This window comes from Lepisma saccharinum, chromosome 19 (assembly GCF_977018435.1).
Source record: "Lepisma saccharinum chromosome 19, izLepSacc3.1, whole genome shotgun sequence".
In the NCBI taxonomy this organism is placed as follows: domain Eukaryota; kingdom Metazoa; phylum Arthropoda; class Insecta; order Zygentoma; family Lepismatidae; genus Lepisma; species Lepisma saccharinum.
Window position 1 is genome coordinate 65,659,838 of NC_139247.1, and position 18,395 is coordinate 65,678,232.

General features: G+C 40.2%; 1 protein-coding gene across 15 annotated transcripts in view; it reads right to left on the reverse strand.

Moving 5' to 3' along the window:
• SK (small conductance calcium-activated potassium channel) overlaps nucleotides 1-18,395 on the reverse strand; it is an 848,626-nt gene that overhangs the window by 107,855 nt on the left and 722,376 nt on the right. For 9 of the 15 annotated variants that reach the window (XM_083140994.1, XM_083140991.1, XM_083140989.1 and 6 more), the window contains one exon: nucleotides 2,497-2,541. The exons of the other annotated variants lie outside the window; for them this stretch is intronic. In XM_083140994.1, the coding sequence (XP_082997120.1) occupies nucleotides 2,497-2,541 (45 nt within the window). The remainder of the gene's footprint in view (nucleotides 1-2,496; nucleotides 2,542-18,395) is intronic. 15 annotated transcript variants of the gene reach the window in all.

Genomic DNA, 18,395 nt, shown 5'->3' on the forward strand with positions numbered 1-18,395 from the left:
TTTCCTTATAATATTAAAAATACAGTTTATTCACACAATGTCGGTGCAAAATCAATGGAAACCTCGAATTTTGCATAACTTCCAGGACTATGAAAATGATTCTACCGGTATTGGTAAATAAAATTCAGCCGATGCTATTCGATACATCGGAATCGGTGTCGTCTCAATGTTCCATGTGAGAGTTCCCCTGAACCTCAATTTTTACAATTAAATGCAATGCTGTAACGTTATCCTATTTTTTGAGTGAACAATGTAAAATTGTCATTTGCATAAATATGCAAGTATTACACATAAATAAGTTAAAAGGTAGATGGTATTTTACATATTGTCCGTTTATTTAAACTTTTTGATTTACTTGTGTTTTGTATTGTGTCCCACTTCTGACACCAAAAAACTGTTACATTTTCCCCTCAACTCCTCTAGAACATTCAAAGGTCAATTACCTTCTCTCTCTGTCTTAAATAATTTATATTTCATCATTTGACAATTCACAGAAATTAAAATAAATTTCTTATCAAGTGAAGAGGCGGTGTTTCGTCTGTCTGTCCCACTCGTGACACAAAATTGTTCACTTGTAGCTACAAATAAGAGTACTTATGTTCAATCAACAGTGTGAAGTTTCATATTTCATTGCACAGAAACTGTAAGACAAATGTTGCTTAACTACCAGTAGAATATTTACTTCAATATCAAATATGTAGTTTGCGTCTCCCATCTATGACAATGGAATGTCCCATGTCCCATGTGTGTGTGTATGTATGTATGTGTATATGTGTGTGCGTGTGTGTATATGTATCACACATTCACACACACACACTCAGAGAGAGAGAGAGAGAGAGAGAGAGAGAGAGAGAGAGAGAGAGAGAGAGAGAGGGGCATGGAAAAACTATTGTATTACAGACACGTTCTCTCAGTTTTCTTTTCAAACGTCAATGCTCCACAATAGTCAAAATTATATTTCGACCGTCTGAAGGAGAAGAAGAAATTCCTTGTTAAACAACTTATTCTGGAAAACAGTTTTCCTCCGATCAATACAGACTGCGCATCGAGGACCTTCGGAATCTATCTTTGAAAGAGAGAGAGAGAGAAGGAAGAGGCTGGGTGTGTCCTCGTGTCATCCCGCGGGTTCATAAAGAGAACCTTCACATCGTTAAACTCGAGGAGGAAACGCTGATTGCTCCAAGTGACAGACTGAGTCCACAGTTTATAACCGAGGCAGACTTTCGGCTAAGATTCCGTCTGCGACTCAGGGCCCCGTTTATTACTTTCCTAAATCGGATTCAGTTTGATGGAGAGCATGGCAAGGTGGCCAAACCTAGGCTCGCGAGGTGCACGTGACTTCTTGATGGGCTACACATACGAGGGGAAGTCAATAAATAAGCCACAAACTGATGTGGGATAGCTGAGAGTAATTTCTAACGGTGTCATTAGGTGGCAGCACAATACAGCTTGATGATATTCAGTTAGCAGTCTACAGATAGTAGACGGACACATGGAAAGCTCAGTTTAAAAATTACGAGCGTGCCCGAGAAGTGTACGTTTGAACAGAAGCGTGCTTTTGTGTGTTTTTTGTGCGCAAAAGAACTTCTTCAAATTATATTAACAAGGAAATGTTTCTTGTTTACGGTAAGAAGTGTTTGTCGCGTAAAGCGGTGCACAACGGAGTCGATAAATTCTCGCAAGGGTGATCAAACGTTTCGCGGGTGATGATTAACATGATGACTGTGGCTGTGAGAGGGAGAACAGACCAAATACTTTTTTTATGTAGCAGGTTTTGAGGGACTGATAAAGCGATGGGATAAGTGTATCAATGTTGGTGGAGATTATGTTGAAAAATAAAACGGGTTTCAAGTCAGACTCTCACATAGCATTTTTTTAAATGAACCTTTCGGACCTACTTACGAACTTACCTTCGTATTGTATTAAGGGCCAGTGTTTTTCAACCTTTGGGAGGTCGCGGCTCAGTAAATTCGTTTTTTGATTTGTAAAGTCGATGAACTGATCCAACAATATTACTCGTAAATAGCTTTTGGATTTTTAAAACGTTATGCGTTAATTAATATATACGTTTGGAATTTCAACATTGACGTTAAATATAGGGTGGGGCAAAAAAAAAGGTTACCGAAACATGGAAACGACATATAACTTCGGTTACGTTTTTCTGCCCCACCCTATACTAAGAGAGGCAGAAACAAATATATACCCATGAGACTATTAGTCTAAGATTCAAACAGGCAAGCTATATTGAGTCAAGAATAAAATATAGAATCAGCACTATAAAAGTATATAAAATGGAACAATTGTTTACCTGTTACTTATACATATTCTGAAATTTCATTAAGTAATTCACCCTAAACCTAAAACGTTGATGGTCAATTGATAAGCTATAAAAATGCCAAATTATAAGCCTTATGACTGACAGTTTATAAGCCTTACGAGTGTCAATTTATAACACTGTAGAGTATCGTAGACAATCATAAAAAAGATACAACTCACCCGAATAAAAGTTGCATCTTTAGCGACAAGCATTTCCATACCCACCTGAAAAAGATAAAGAAAAAGAATTAGAATAATAGGCTTCGATGAGTTTTCATTTCATAGCCATATTTGAAAAACATAAGTCAATGCAAAATATTGAACATGAAACAAGGGTAAGAGACGCTGGAAAGCCTTGTACCATAAGACTTGCAAGAAATCTGGAATCTACAATATAATACCAAAATACATACATCAATACACACGCTCAGTAAATAACTTTTTTAAAAAATGCTAATGCGTAAAGAAAATGATAAATGTAGTTTTCGATAAACTTGTGGAAAAGAGTCTCACTATTTTCAGGGAAAATTGAATTGCGACTTGTTTTAACTTTTGTACCTTCTTCATGAATGTTTGTCTTTGTTTCTCAGTGTTTGAATCAATTTCTAACTTACGTACTATCTTGCTGATTGTTTATCTCTTCCTTTTTGTCTATTTTTCTACTTTTCTTTATTCTTCTTCTTTCTAAATTGACTAACTTATCTTTTTTGTCACTTTGTTACCTTTCTCTTCCCACTTCTCTCGCTCCAATTGTTTCTTTCATTCTATCACTTCTGTTTTCTTTGTCTTTCTTTCCCCCTATTTTTCTGTTTTCATTCCACGAACTATAAATGTGACACCACACAATGTTTAATATATTACTGAATTCACAACAAATCATATTGATCTTAACCCTCCCGCATAGAAAATTTTATGTGGGAGTCCATTAGTGTACACTCACCGGCAATACAAAATGGCACACCTACATCCTGAAAGGCGTTGTGTGTGTTGCCTAACTCTAAGGCGATAAGACAATTTTCAATGGCAATGTGTGTTTATCAAAACATACAACGCCTGGCAGGGAACGAGTATTTCGAGATATAGGTGTGCCATTTTTATTGCCGATTACTATACATATGTTGTTGTCAGTACGTTTCTATCAAAATTATCGATTTTGTCTTTTCTTTCCGAGGACAACGTAAATATTTGATCAAATAAAGAACAAAGGAAACATAAAAAAGCCATTCGGTCTGTTTGCCATTTCTCTTAAAGCGACAATCCACGCTGAAATTGCTTTCCCCTCCATTCAGCGCCTGAAGCGGTTTAACAAAACGCTTCCTTAACCTTAGGTTAACTCCTTCGAAGGGAAGAGTAGATTTACAATCTCAGCGCCCGATAATACCACCCCGTTTTCTCCCGTCTTTATCGTTTCGCTCCCCTTGCCGTTTCCCGAAGGTGGGGAAATGCTTCTAAGAGAAGCTGCAAACTTGATCAACCCTAATTATGGCCTATGTGATGAAAATTTCTCTCAATTCATTAAGGCAAATTGAACACCGGATGCCATCCGGAGAGAAAATGGCGGAGAATTAATTGCTCGAGCCGTCGCTAGATGGCAGTAAGATACAATTACACAGTTTATATTTACCTTCTTTGTAGGCTTTCTATTAATGCATTTGCTTTAAATAGCAAAATTAGAGTTACAGTGTGTGCAGAATATAAAATAAAGCAATAATTCCTTGTATGATAAAGCCAAGTATTACAGAAGGAGAAAGGTAGTAATCTCTAAGTAGATTTTATACAGACAATGCTAAATAACAAATTACTGCATGTTGCAATATATTTTTCACAGATTTACAATATGGTCTGAAAATAGTTAAAATTTTACTGTGTCCATAATAACATGGAAAACAAACTGTTTACATCTACGAACAGGAATTCTCGGATTACCAGGCAGGTTAAATCGGCGATAGTTTCCTACGTTTCGAGCACATACATTGGTCTCACTCATCTTCAGGGAACGTAAAAATTTTATAAAACCTTTTGTTCGAGCAGGCCTCATCTCCAGGAAGCTATCAACTCGGGGCAAGCCTCGGCACCTAACGACCTGTTGGGTGAGTTGAGTCAAGGCAAGAGCTTATAGAAACTTTTCCTGCTCCTTCCCCTAAAAATAGGCAAAACTTAGGCTTGAGAGTTCATGTGAACTAACCATTCTTCAGGGAAAGTAAAAAAAAAAAAAAATCCCGCCCCAAAAAGGGCTCGCGGGGGTGAGTGGTGCCCGACCTGAGTCAACCGGCCTAGTGTCTCAGCTTTACCTCGTAAGGCTTATTGAGGTGGCCGGGTTTAGTTGTAGCCAAGGGGTAGTCCTCCTCTGAGAGTCAAATCCAGTTTTAGCTGGATGTGGCCCCTTTGAGGAGACCTCCATTCATGCTCGGCATGCACTAGTACTATATGACATCAAGATTTGTTTAAACCTGGTTTCAATCTTGTAAAGATATTTTTTACCAGGCGTCGAAAATAGAAAAGATGTTGAAAAGAACTACTGACTAGGAAGAAAAACAAAGAGAAGGGAAGCTCCCGAGGATAAAACCAAGTAAACTTGTAAAACCTCGGCTGCGTCTGAACGCTGCCTTCCTATTGGCTCGCTCTATCCTGGTGTTCTCATTGGCTGTGTAGTATTTTTACGGAGTGGGTTCCAAGCGTGACTGAGCTGGAGTTCCACGTCCCTGTTCAGATTGGTAATTTACCGTGCAATGGTTATGCCTTCCTTCACTCGTCCGGCACATTTGGCTATTATTTTGGTATCTGCAAATAAAATCCTGTGTCCCTCTGTGATGCTGCGTTCCGCAAGTCCTGACTTTTCTGGTTGGAATAATCTGATGTTGCGCTGATGTTCACTACGTCGCTGCTCAATGGTGCGTCCTGTTTGGTCTATACGATCTCCCATAATCACATGGTACACTGCATACTCCTGGAATGCGGAGTTCCAGGTCATGTTTGACTGAACGGAGTAGGGCCTTGGTTTCCAGTGGCGGCCTGTGAATGGTCTTCACCCGGTGCCTGCCTAGAATTCTACTTAACCGATTTAACCTGACTGGTAATCCGAGAGCACCTGTTCAATTCACGTTGCCAGGAAAGCTATAATTGCTGCTTAAAACTAGTTTATTTTGATATACAATTCCTATAGAATATGTTCTTTCCCTCCACTATAGCACGTTATTGTTGTTATAATTGAAAGTATTTGTGGTGGGAAGCTGATGCAACGTATAAATGTGCATGTCTTACATTTCATGTTGGCTTTGTCCTAATGCATTGTCATAAGTTTATGATTTAAATCTGATATAATTTTGACACGACCAAGGCGTTTCGTATGAAAATAATATAACGTGTGAGAGTGCTTGAATACATAACGCAATTTATAATAAACCAATGATATTACAATAAAACCTAAAATATTATGGACAATAACTTAGAAAAAAATAAATTTTCTTTTTATAACAGGGTACATCAGTAACGTATAAATGATGAAGTCGCCTAAAATATGGCTCATAATTACATTTAATTATTAATTTAGTAATTACATTTTAATGTGTGTGGTTGGTGTAATACTGATTGTGAAAGTGTTTCACTCAAGGGCGATGCAACCAGCTGTTTATTGTGTAATGTTGGCCATGCGTTGCCAAAATCGTCTTCTTCACCTTTATCCAGTGACGAGTGTTTGCATTATCACGTAGGAGAAAATCGTACACAGAGAAAGTTGAGACAGAATATTTAACATTATTGAAGTTTTTGACATGAAGCGAGGGAGGGAAGATATGCATATGGCAACACGGGGGTCACAAGCGTCGGGGAAACGAAAGGAGAAAACAAATGACTGTCCACTTTAGTTCGCAAGTATGTCGGGGGTCATCTTATCTCGGTTGAGCTGTACGTACAGTAGGATGTAGAGGTACTGCTCGGCAAATTGTCCATGACCACTTTCATTATATTTTCTTTTGAATCCTACTTGTATTTTTAGGAATGAATTTCTACGTATGCTGGTGCAGAAGTTGCCGGCAGCTTGTCAATTTTTCTCATTTCTTTTTGATTGATTGGTGTTTTAAGTCAACTTTATGCACAATAAGGCTAATCGGGACTGGACCTACAGTTTAAAGTGAAATCCGAACCACTATGTGCCTCCACCGGATATCAAACCCGGGACCCCTTGATTACAAAGCAACGACGCTACCACTGCGCCAATGGGGAGGTCATTGGATGAGTGATGATATGATGAAGGGACAATCGCAAAGAACACCCTTGGCCAGGCGGGGATTCGAAATCGGGACCCCTGGCGTCGTAGCACGGTGTGCTATCCACTACGCCACGGAGCAACGCAGCCATGGAGTTAACGAAGTGGACATACAAATCAAAGTTTGAGCTAAAAAAAAACAACTTAGCAGCCCCGCCACTCTGTATGCATTAGTGCGGGCATTTGTTTAGTTTCATTGCAAATGTCGGTTTTATTCCGAATTCAATCTTTACAAAGTAGAAAAAGAAGAATATCGTAGCACATGCTTTCAACACACTTGACATTTAATCTGGAGAGAGAGAGAGAGAAAGAGATGATCCCCCACAAAATGAAACGAAAGAACATCTGAAAAGGTCATTAGGTGTTGACACAGAACTGAAGCGTAAATCCTGCGAATGATATCGCTCTTAATGAAGTAAACCCGAAATCAGAAAAAGCCTGCAGACCGTCTGGGCCGGAGGAAGGGGGAGGGGGCGGGGAGAAAATCTCGCACTGCACGCTGGGTTATAAAGAAAAATGGCGCAGCGGTCCTCTGAATTCTATGGCTGTTGCGATCTCTATTCGTGACGAGCCAGCCGTGTTGTTGTAACTGAAGTCAGTTTATGGGCGATTCCATTGGTACAATCTTGGAATATGATATCAGAGCCACCCTCTGAGGCGAAGGGAGATAGCAAAACGAGAAGAAATCTAGAAAACGCTCGCAGTGTTGCCAAGTCCTCGATTCAAATAACACTGGTTCATTAGCATTGTTTATCTGAAAAGACTGTCAATAAAGCCAACAATTCTAACGTCTTACATCTACCTGTTTCTAATACACAACACAAAAGCATATCATTTAAATTATTTTCAAAATTATAGCTATACATTTGTATATAATTTAGCAAAACAAAATTGTGTAATATCTCTAATAAAGCATTTTCCCCAACAATGCAAAGTAACAATTATTTTCGTAGATCCTGCCAGGTCCGGATTTAAGGGGGGGGGGGCTTCAGCTAAAGTCCTCAATCTACAAAGGTGCCTGCTCTGGGAAGGCAAAACGCTACAAAAATGACAAAAAAAAGACAGGCCTTGACAAAAACATTAGAAACACTGACCATCTGACATAACCTGACATAACAGATATCAGTAACTGAAATTATACAGAAGGTCCAAATATGGGCGAACGTTTAAATATGGGTTTTGGAGTTATCAGCGCTCCCGGGTGTTGCAGCCTGGCAGAGGTTATGGGAACTGGTTATCTGTCAAGGACAAAAGTTGCGGCGCCAATTCGCAAGAGAAAGTGGTGGTTAGTTTCGGCCTTGGACGCTGTTACAGAATTGCGACCTCCGAAAACTTTTTGCAGGTATGTTTTAACTCAGCGTTTTCTCAATTCTCATCTGCTTTGTATAGGTTATGATATTAGCGGTACATAAGACAAATGTGGGCTTTTATAATGCCATGATTTGTTTGTGAAATATGTACCACAAAGAGCGAAAATAAATTGAGGAAGAAAAATAGCGTGATGGTCTAAATATGGGCTATGACATGATGTCTAATGTTGAGATCACATTTTCAACAAATATTTGGATATTTTTCTTAATTTCGATTCTTCCCATTCCGCGTGATTTTCAAAACAACAGATTATTCATAAATATGAATTTTATAAAGTTTTAGCAATAAATGACGGTTTTTTAAAATTGTAATTGCTTTTTGTGACATTGCCACTAGTAGCCCATATTTAGACCACAATTTTGAAATACATCATTTTAACATTTTTTGGAAATTGCTATTTTTTTAAAATGGACACCTTCTATACTTTAGCATGCTATTACATTTAAGTATATATTTCATAGGTAGCTATGTATTTTAAAGGCAGGTGCTTGATATATTAATTTTTTTCCTCCGAAAATGACAACATAAAAAGGGGGCTCATATTTAGACCTTTTCCTCTAATAGTAGTTAAAAGTTTGGACGCACACACACACACACACATACACAATACACATAAAATCAGTAGTTGGTAGAGAACAAGTGATGTTAGAATCGGACCTGCGCAATGAAAGTACGAAAGGGTGAAAGGTAAAGGGGCTTTGCACTTTACTGACTTGATGAGCTAACTCAATTTCTATGTCTAAAAGAAGGCCCAGTTCTTCAGTGTCAGGCTGTTAAAGGAAGAAAACTCATATCTGGTACAAGGCACAATTTGACATACCCCCTATTTTATATTCTTCACGGAAGTTATCAAGTTTGTAATTAGAATATTTTAACACCCAGCTTTGGGGGACGTGAATGAGATTATACCGGCTGGCGTAAAATGCTTGTTTCGTAATTGTATTCTGTATTAGCCCTGTATTAACTCTTAACCAGTTAATTATGGTAAGGTAAAAAGGTAAAGTTCCCCGTACACACAGCACCGTACCATGAAGGTACATCGAGGGGATGTGGGGGTAGGGTACCATATATTCTCGATCTCGGCCATTTTGGAAGTGATGTGATCAGCACCACGTTCCAGTCGCCTTTATCCCCCCTTCCCCCAAGTGCCCATTGATTTGAGGCTGAATGAGCTCCAGAGAAGCTTTATGCGGGAACAAAATTCCGACCTTAGATCATCACCCACCACGGGAATCGAACCAGGGCCTCCCGCGTGGAAGCCAGACGCCCTACCAACTAGACAGGCTCTGGGTAATTATGGTGATAATAATAACTTATGATTAGTTGAAACAGACCAGGACTCGAACATAGGACCTTCAGACTCGAGGTTGTAGATCGAGCAATCACTGCGCTCGGCCACCGAAGGGGGATGTATTTTGAGGGTAGCATGTGTAAGATAAGGGCTGAAGCAGTAAGTTTCCTTAGAAGGAAGGAGCATGCTCGTTTACTGAGCCCCCCACTCCGCAGTAACAAGTGAGCTCGCCGGCGTATATAAATATAATTTTCTTGCTGAACGCTCACTTTAAAACCCATTTCCGGAACCAGACATCTGTTTGTGCATATGCCACCACCCGACCCCCCCCCCCCCCCCCACCTACGATTCCGGCGGATCCCCACCGCAGGATCCGGGCTCCGAAACATAATTCACCGGAGCGTCAGGGTCCATTCTCGACGATGGCTCTCTCGGGTGCCATCCTATTGATTGCGGAGTCACCGGAATTTCCCCGGAAATGGTCTACACCCTTGATACGCAGCTTCCGGTTAGGCCATTTCCGGGCTCGCCTTATGGTCCCGGAGGAAGTTAACTCGGCAGTTTCTGGGTTGCCAGGGAAGTAGGGAAAGATGATTAAAACTCTCCCTTCTTACCAGTTTCCCCAGACTTTATACGATTCATTGCATTGTCCCGTTCTCTGTTGACCCACTTTTTGCGTAGGAGAGAGGGAAAGCACATGGCGAAACCTTTTCTTCTATTTTTTCTTCTTCGGAAAGGGCTCGTGGTTGATCCGGTTGACAGCGCAGCTGATTCCGGTTTCCCGGAGTCTGATTCTTCGCAAGGGGAAGTGGGGGGATTAAAGGGTGAATCCAGTGACGCGCGAAAAGGGATTCCCTGCCCTCGAAGAAGAACTTTTAACTCCGATGCACGTCCGTTCCCCAAACCAACCTCGAAAAGGAACTCCGAAACCCACCAATAAGCGAAAAAAAACCAAGTCTCCAACAAGGAGAATATCCAGTTGGTCTAACGCCTCAAAGGGATTTCCTTAACCTAAGCGGCGTGGTTTGATTTCTTTCTTCTAGCCTCCCGTGTTTTCATTTGCGAACTAAATCCTTCGAATCCTGCTTTATTTGCAGTACTGATCCTGTTTCTGATGAAAGCGCGAGAACATCCTTCGAGCAAATCTAATTTACATGGAGATTCAATAGGAGCATCCAAAGAACCCAACAGTTGGGGTATTGAATGAGGTTCCTGCTCAACGGTTGTGGGGCAGCAGCAGCCATGTTTTCCAACAGTAGTATTATATTCATACGCAAGTTATGCAAGTCTAACTTCTAATGAATCCAAAGGGTTCCTGCGGGTGATTTGATCACTGATTTCTGATGAATCCAGCGGATCCCTGTGGATGATTTCATCACTGATTCATAATGAATCCAACGGATCCTAACGGGTGATTTAATCACCGACTGCTAATGAATTCAATGGATTCCAAAGGGTTCCTGCGGGTGATTTGATCACTGATTTCTGATGAATCCAGCGGATCCCTGTAGATCCCTGTGGGTGATTTCATCACTGATTCATAATGAATCCAACGGATCCTAACGGGTGATTTAATCACTGATTCCTAATGAATCAAACGTATCACTATGGGGGATATGAATCCAGCGGATTCCTTAGGGTGATTTGATCACTGATTGCTAATGAATCGAACGAATTCTAACGGGTGATTTGATCACAGATTCTTTATGAATCTAACCAGGCACGTCTCCAGAACTATATTTTGGGAGGAATCCGAACCTAGTGTTTCACATGTAAAAATAATAATAATATAGCTTATAATTAATATATTAATAAGATTAATCTTTATTATTAATATTATTAAAATGCGCCGGTTAATATTATATATTATTATTGTTATTACCTGAACAGGTAAAAATATGATATAAAAATAGAGATATAAAAGCAGGTATTCATTATATAACTTATGTCTAGTAAAGGTCACTAAAATTTGTACAAAAACAACTATCCTACCACAGAAATTGATGTGCCAGAAAGAAAGCTGATTAAAGTTAAGTCTCCGATCATTATTTTTGTGCATATTATTATTAGAGGAAAAGGTCTAAATATGGGCCCCCCTTTTCATATTGTCATTTTCAGAGGGAAAAAATTAATATATCAAGCACCTGCCATTAAAATGCATACCTATGAAATATATACTTAAATGTAATAGTATGCTAAAGTATAGAAGGTCTTTATTTCTAAAAGAAAATGCAATTTCCAACCAAAAAATGGTAAAATGATGTACGTATTTCAAGATTATGGTCTAAATATGGGCTACTAGTGGCAATATCACAAAAAGCAATTAAAATTAAAAAAAAAACAGTCATTTATCGCTAAAACATTATAAAATTAATATTTTTGAATAATCTGTTGTTTTAAAAATCACGCGGAATGGGAAAAATTAAGAAAAACATCCAAATATTTGTTGAAAATGTGATCTCAACATTAGACATCATGTCATAGCCCATATTTAGACCATCACGCTATTTTTCTTCTTCAATTTATTTTCGCTCTCTGTGGTACATATTTCACAAACAAATCATGGTATTATAAAAGCCCATATTTGTTTTATGTACCGCTAATATCATAACCTATACAAAGCAGATGAGAATTCAGAAAACGATGAGTTAAAACATACCTGCAAAAAGTTTTCGGAGGTCACAATTCTATAACAGCGTCCAAGGCCGAAACTAACCACCACTTTCTCTTGCGAATTGGCGCCGCAACCTTTGTCCTTGACAGATAACCAGTTCCAATAGCCTCTGCCAGGCTGCAGCACCCGCGAGCGCTGATAACTCCAAAACCCATATTTAAACCTTCGCCCATATTTAGACCTTCTCCTCTACTAGTGACATACATTTTCGTAGGCATTCTCAAAACTGTAAAAATCACAATCAAATCCTTACCTTTATAAATGTTCTACGGAAATAAATCACCTTCACTTACTAAGTCCTTCGGAGGGTTGGGGTCCGGAACCCCCTCTAAATATGTCCTTAAATTCAAAGAATTCCTACGGGTGATTTGACGAATGATTCCTAATGAATCGAATAAATTCCCACGGGTGATATGATCACTAATGATCCAGCACGCATTATCCGTACTTTTCGACCAATCCAAGGTGCCCTCTTGCCGTGGCATTGGAATTCCTTGGATTCACTTTTACTTGAGATGGTTAACTCTTGATATATGGCAAACCAGCTTCTTTTCCTTTCATTTTTTCGCACCTCTTAAAAGAATTTATCCGAGAGGCGAAAAAGCAGGGAAAATTTGGCACTCTGAGATATGGAACATTGCCAAACTGGATACTTACCAACTTCACGCAGAAAGAAAATCGCATCTGTATGAGACGTTGCTTTATCTTAGTGCGAAATATTGTATAATTCAATTAAGGGAGCAAGGGTAGGGGATGTGATAAACAGGGCCCTTTCTCTTAATATATTAAATGGAATTACTGCCTTAATGTTCTCAAGGCTCTCAACTCAATCGTGTTCATTCATCCTGCAGTATGAGAATAGGCTGAATATAGGCGTGCGTATCTAAACTCTGCCATAAAAATATTCATTGGTTTTTGTAATTTAGCGCCGCCTTTCTGCCACTTTTGGCTACGAGACGATGAGGATGAGTGGTGATGTGATGAAATTGATGAAGGGACACTCACAAACAACATCAATTTTGCCAGGCCGGGATTTGAACCCGTGACGCTTTGCGTCGTAGCATGCAGTGATACCACTCCACCTTTGGCAATACGTAGTAATAGTATGAGTATGGAGAGTATGTTGAAAAATGTTTGAAAATATGGAAATTACATGTAAAATAAGTGAAATATGTAAAATATGTGCTAAAGGCTAATATATGTAAAGACATGTAAAGTGAAAATAGCGTACATTCTACAAATTCTCAAAGATAGTGCAAAATGGCATTGATTTTTAGCATCATATGAAATATGTGGGACTTCCGATGAAGCAGTTAACGTTGTCGCCTTGTAATCAAGGAGTTTTGGGATCCATGCCCAGTGGAGCCACTAGGTATCGAACCCCGTAGTTCGGATTTCACTTTAAACTGTAGGTCCAGTCCCGATTAGCCTTACTGTGCATAAAGTGGACTTAAAACACCAACTCAATCAATTTGGTCATAAATGAAATCAATATGCCCATGGTTTACCCCTTTACTCCAGCATTCCCCCGATGGGGTAGTGGTAGCGTCGTCGCCTTGTAATCAAGGGGTCCCGGATTCGATACCCGGTGGAGGCACACAGTGGTTCGGATCCCACTTTAAACTGTAGGTCCTTTACCCAGGATTCGATCACAGGCATCCTCCTTTCGTAACCCGCCGCGCAGGCTGGCTAGAGAAGCGGCGTGAAAAGAGGTTAAAAAAAAAGATTAACAGGAAGTTGATATCGAGCAGGAAGACAAAAATAAAAGCAAAACGAGCTTCGAAGCTGATCTATTTCGAGAGGAGCTAATGAGAATACGCAGGAAATGAAGATAACGATATTGTTTACGTTTCCGGACAGAAGAAAGACGCAACACAGACTAAGCTGAAGGTGAAATTTCTTACAAGGATCGCTTTTGTGATGGGAGCGGCAATTATGCCGTGTTACTGCGTCTTCATTACCTCCAGAAAGCAAGGAAAACGTGGAAGCGGGATGCTTTAATTAAGGCTTAATACTGCCCCTTAATTGCAGTTCCCAGATGCGGGCATCGTTGAGTTCCTGCAACTCTATCCAGGTAACTAGAGGGGATGAAGCAATTGCATGCTGTTCCTTTCGGGATGATACGGATTTGTACGTCGAGGACTGCCTGCACTGTTTACCCTGTAAGGGTGCGACCGTGTAGGGCATGTTCAGAGCAACCGAGTAGTGGCATAAAGGTGAATCAATTAAAAGCAGTGAACAGTAATTGGTTGGCGTAAGTACGTAGGAAAAGGAATTAAAAGCAAAACTTAATACTTGTCTACACCGAGGACTCGTACAAATAAACTCATATTTACTCGTAATCAAGAGAATAATATTTATTTACCAGTCCATATGCTAAAATATGCGCATTCTTTGTATTCAAAGATCCAGCCATTACAGGGTGGCCACTCTAGGACCATGATAAAATTCAAGTATAATTCCCCGTTTTCAAGGCAAACTTTCCAAAAATTCAAGGCTACAAGCACATGTTTTCTCTATTCCAGCCTTAGGTATTACCGTCTCTCAGCCCCCCCCCCCCTCAACACAAATATATTAATAACATTATAAGATGTGTGTGATTCCAATTCTATACCAAATTCATATATTTATATATATATATATATATATATATATAATTTAAGGTACGGAGTGTTTAAGTAACGTTACATTTGCCAGATCACATATTCAGTCTGGAAATACCTCTACAAACACAAGTCATAATTGTTACGGGACATACTAATCTACGAAAAATTGTTAATATTTCAGACTCAAATGTAAGGTAAACCGGGGTATTAAGGACCACGGGGCATTAAGGACCGTGTGCTAGAATTTCATAAAAACCGCAAAGAAATGCGAAGCGGCAGGTGCACCAGCCGTATGCACGGCCTGTGATCCTTTCTTGTTTGTGTAAATAGTACTCTGCACACAAATGGCGTGTAAGCTGCGTAGTTAGACCGGGAAACGGGACCAGCCAGAAGGCAGACGCGCGAAAACGCCATAAAGAACTGCTGAGCGGCTGTTATGAAGTTAAAAGCGCATCCTGGAACGTCTACTGCACTAACAGCTGCAGAAAAATCACAATTAGAGGGGTGATTCAGTCTATTTCCTCAGTGGGGTTTTGGAATGAACAAACAAGACTTGTGTGATGTAGTTCAAGATTATTGTTTATTTATTGAGAAAATTCCAGATACAGCACGTAGCCATTTTACACTGAAATCAGTAACAATGAAAATAACAAAAAAGAACAAAAATAAAAATAGCACAATAAGACAAAATATTAATATAAATAAGTCAAGATAGCACAATTAAATATTATTTGGCAACATACCTTCTGATGGTTGACCGAAAGGCATATTCTGTGGAAAATACATCCGCACTTGACGGGAGGTCGTTATATTGAGTGGGAAGTCTGTGGAAGAGCGATCTTTTTTTAATTTCCAGTCTAGGCTTTTTTGTGTAAAATAGATTTGTGTTGAGCGCATAGGCACTCGAAAGTGGAATTCCTGGAGGAGCATGTTGCAACGGATTTTGCCATTGACAATTTTGTAAAGATACCTAAAATCGTTCAGTAAACGGCGCTGATAGGGAGTCTGTAGGTTTAGAAAGGCCAGGAGATGTGGTGTTGGAAAGTTGCGTAATGAGGGAACCCTGTAACGAACTATAGCCAGGAAAAAGTTAAGAACAGAATCAATTCTGGAGAGCTGAGTGGGACATGCCATGGACCAGACGGGAGAGCAGTATTCTATTATTGGGGAGATGAATGATTTGAAGTACAAGGTGAGGGCTGAGATGTCACTAATTTCGGTGAAACGATACAGTAAACCTAAGAGACGCATAGCCTTTTTTGTCGTGCCTGTAATATGTTCTTCAAATGTGAGTTTTTGGTCGAAAACAATGCCTAGGTCTTTATGAGAGGATACTGCTTTTATGTTATTGCCAAAGATGGAGTAAGATGACTTTAACAGGTTCTTTTTGAGAGAGATGGTGAGAGTAGTACATTTTTCAGGATTTAAAGTAAGTTTCCATGTCAGGCACCATGAAAAAAACGTTGTTATGTCATTCTGGAGAAGATGAGCATCGTTGGAAGTGGAGATTTCTCTGAAAATATTACAGTCATCTGCGAAAAGAAGGTAATTACTAGAGGCGGCTGTGAGATGGTCGGTAATGTCATCGACGAATAATATGAACAAGAGGGGTCCTAGAACACTGCCCTGTGGTACTCCAGAAAGGACGGGAAGAAAGTTAGATAGAGTTCCTGGAAGGACTACACGTTGTTGGCGATCGCTAAGGTAATCTGTGAGCAAGTTAAGAAAGTTACCATGAATGTTGAATCTATTGCATAATTTATGAATCAAAAGACGATGACTGACAGTATCGAAAGCTTTGGCTAGATCAAAATATATAACGTCCAGTTGTGAATTGTTTGAAATACATTTCATAGCATGTGATAGAAAAACGGACAGGTTCGTAAGACAGGAACTACCAGAAAGAAAACCATGTTGATTTGAGCTAAGGTACGGAGAAACAAATTTATATAGCCTGTCTTTGATGATTTTTTCACAAATGATGGACAGAGGAGAGAGTAACGAGATTGGCCTATAGGAAGAAGCAAGGTTTTTGTTGCCATTTTTGTGAATGGGAGTGATGTTAGCTTGCTTCCAAGCGTGAGGAAAGACGCCCTCCGAGAAACATCTATTCAGAAGAATGCAGAGGGGATAAGAAAGGGATTCCCCAGTTTTCTTCAGGAACATGGTGGTAATATTGTCCGGCGCTAGGGCACGGTGAGCTGGGAGAGACGACAATATACTTTTTACTTCATCGGTTGTAGTGGCAAGCTTTGTTAGAGAGAAAGAACAGACTGATCTTACATTTGGCAACGTTGCAAGGGGGGCAGGCGGACAGAAGTTACTGTGGAAATAAGCATTTAAGAGTTCAGCCCTTCGGTCACCTTTCGCACTTTCACTATTGTGTGTAATTTCAAGAGGAATTCTGCTGTTGTTTCTTCTCGAGTTTATTAGACTGAAGAAGTTCTTTGGATTTTCCTGGATTGTTGCATTGATACTGTTTATGTATTCTTTGTATTTGTTTCGGAGTAGGTACTTTGAGTGCCTTCGAAGAACAGCGAAAGTATTGTAAGTGTGCTCACTCGGGAAGTCCTTCCAAACTTGCCAGGCTCGATTCTTGTTAGCCAGTACAGCACGCACTTCGGAGTCGAACCAACTTGGAAATCGGCGAGATGCTATTCTTTCCGAAGGGACAAGGTCATTCACCGTTGCATGAATGGCAGCTGTAAATAGCTCACCTGCGTCGTCGACTGTCCCATCTTCCAAAAGCCCCCAGGGGAAACATTCGAGGGTACGTCTTATCTCCTCCCACGGTGCTCGGTTCCATAGGTGGCGCTTCTTCTGGATCGAGGGGCGATGACCTCTTTTAGTAGGTGGGGGGATGGAAATGGACACGTCCAAACTATCGTGGTCAGAACTGAGGAGGTTCTTACGCGGCGTAATGTTTACATTGTTCAATGTGGACACAACATAATCTAGATTACTGTCCTTCCTGGTGTTGAATAAATTATGCTGCCTTAGCTTTAAACCAGAAATGAAAGTTTCGATGAACCATAGGTCATTTGCACACTTCGCGATTCCATGACCAGGATCTTGCCACTCAATAGACAGGTTGAAGTCTCCGAAAAGTGCAACGTCCCCCAAGGCAATTGCTGCAAGTAACGAATCTCGACATTCTTCGAGAAGGTACAGTGGACTATTTTTATTCGGTCTATAGTACGAACCAAGGAGAAGATTAATTGCATTGGATACTGAAACCTCGACCCACAGTAATTCACAGTTCCGCTTTAGGTCATTGCGTACTTTACTGGGCCATTTTGTGCTAACACATATCATTACACCACCACCGCGAGTCGCACGATCTTTTCTATATATGTTAAAATGGCTTGCGAATGGTAGTTCACTGTCACTAACATTTTCAGTTAACCACGTTTCCGTAAATATCAAGCAATCGTATGTCATTAGTTCACACGCAAAAGCAGCACAGTCAGAAAGCTTGTTCTTAATGCTCTGTGTATTTTGGTAATACACAGAGAAATTTGCCAACGTTTTCACAGGTCCCGGATTCACTTGTATGTCCCCACAGATTAAAGCCATGCATAGGAAGTGAAAGTACCGGGCTGGGGTCCCCTTACCTGCCGAGCGCTGCTCCCTGCTGCTGGGTGAAGCCATGGCGGAGACACGCATACCTGTTGCCGCGAGTGCCGAAAATGAAAAGTCTCTCTCAGCACATTTCCATCGCGATAGATCATGAAAATCTTTTGACATCGGTGAGGAAACACTATAGCGGAGGCACGAGTACACCAGGATTAAAGATAAACTCAGAAAAAACACTGAAAAATCTCGAAAAACGGGACGACGATCAGCGCAGCTTCTACTAGTTGCCGCCATCTT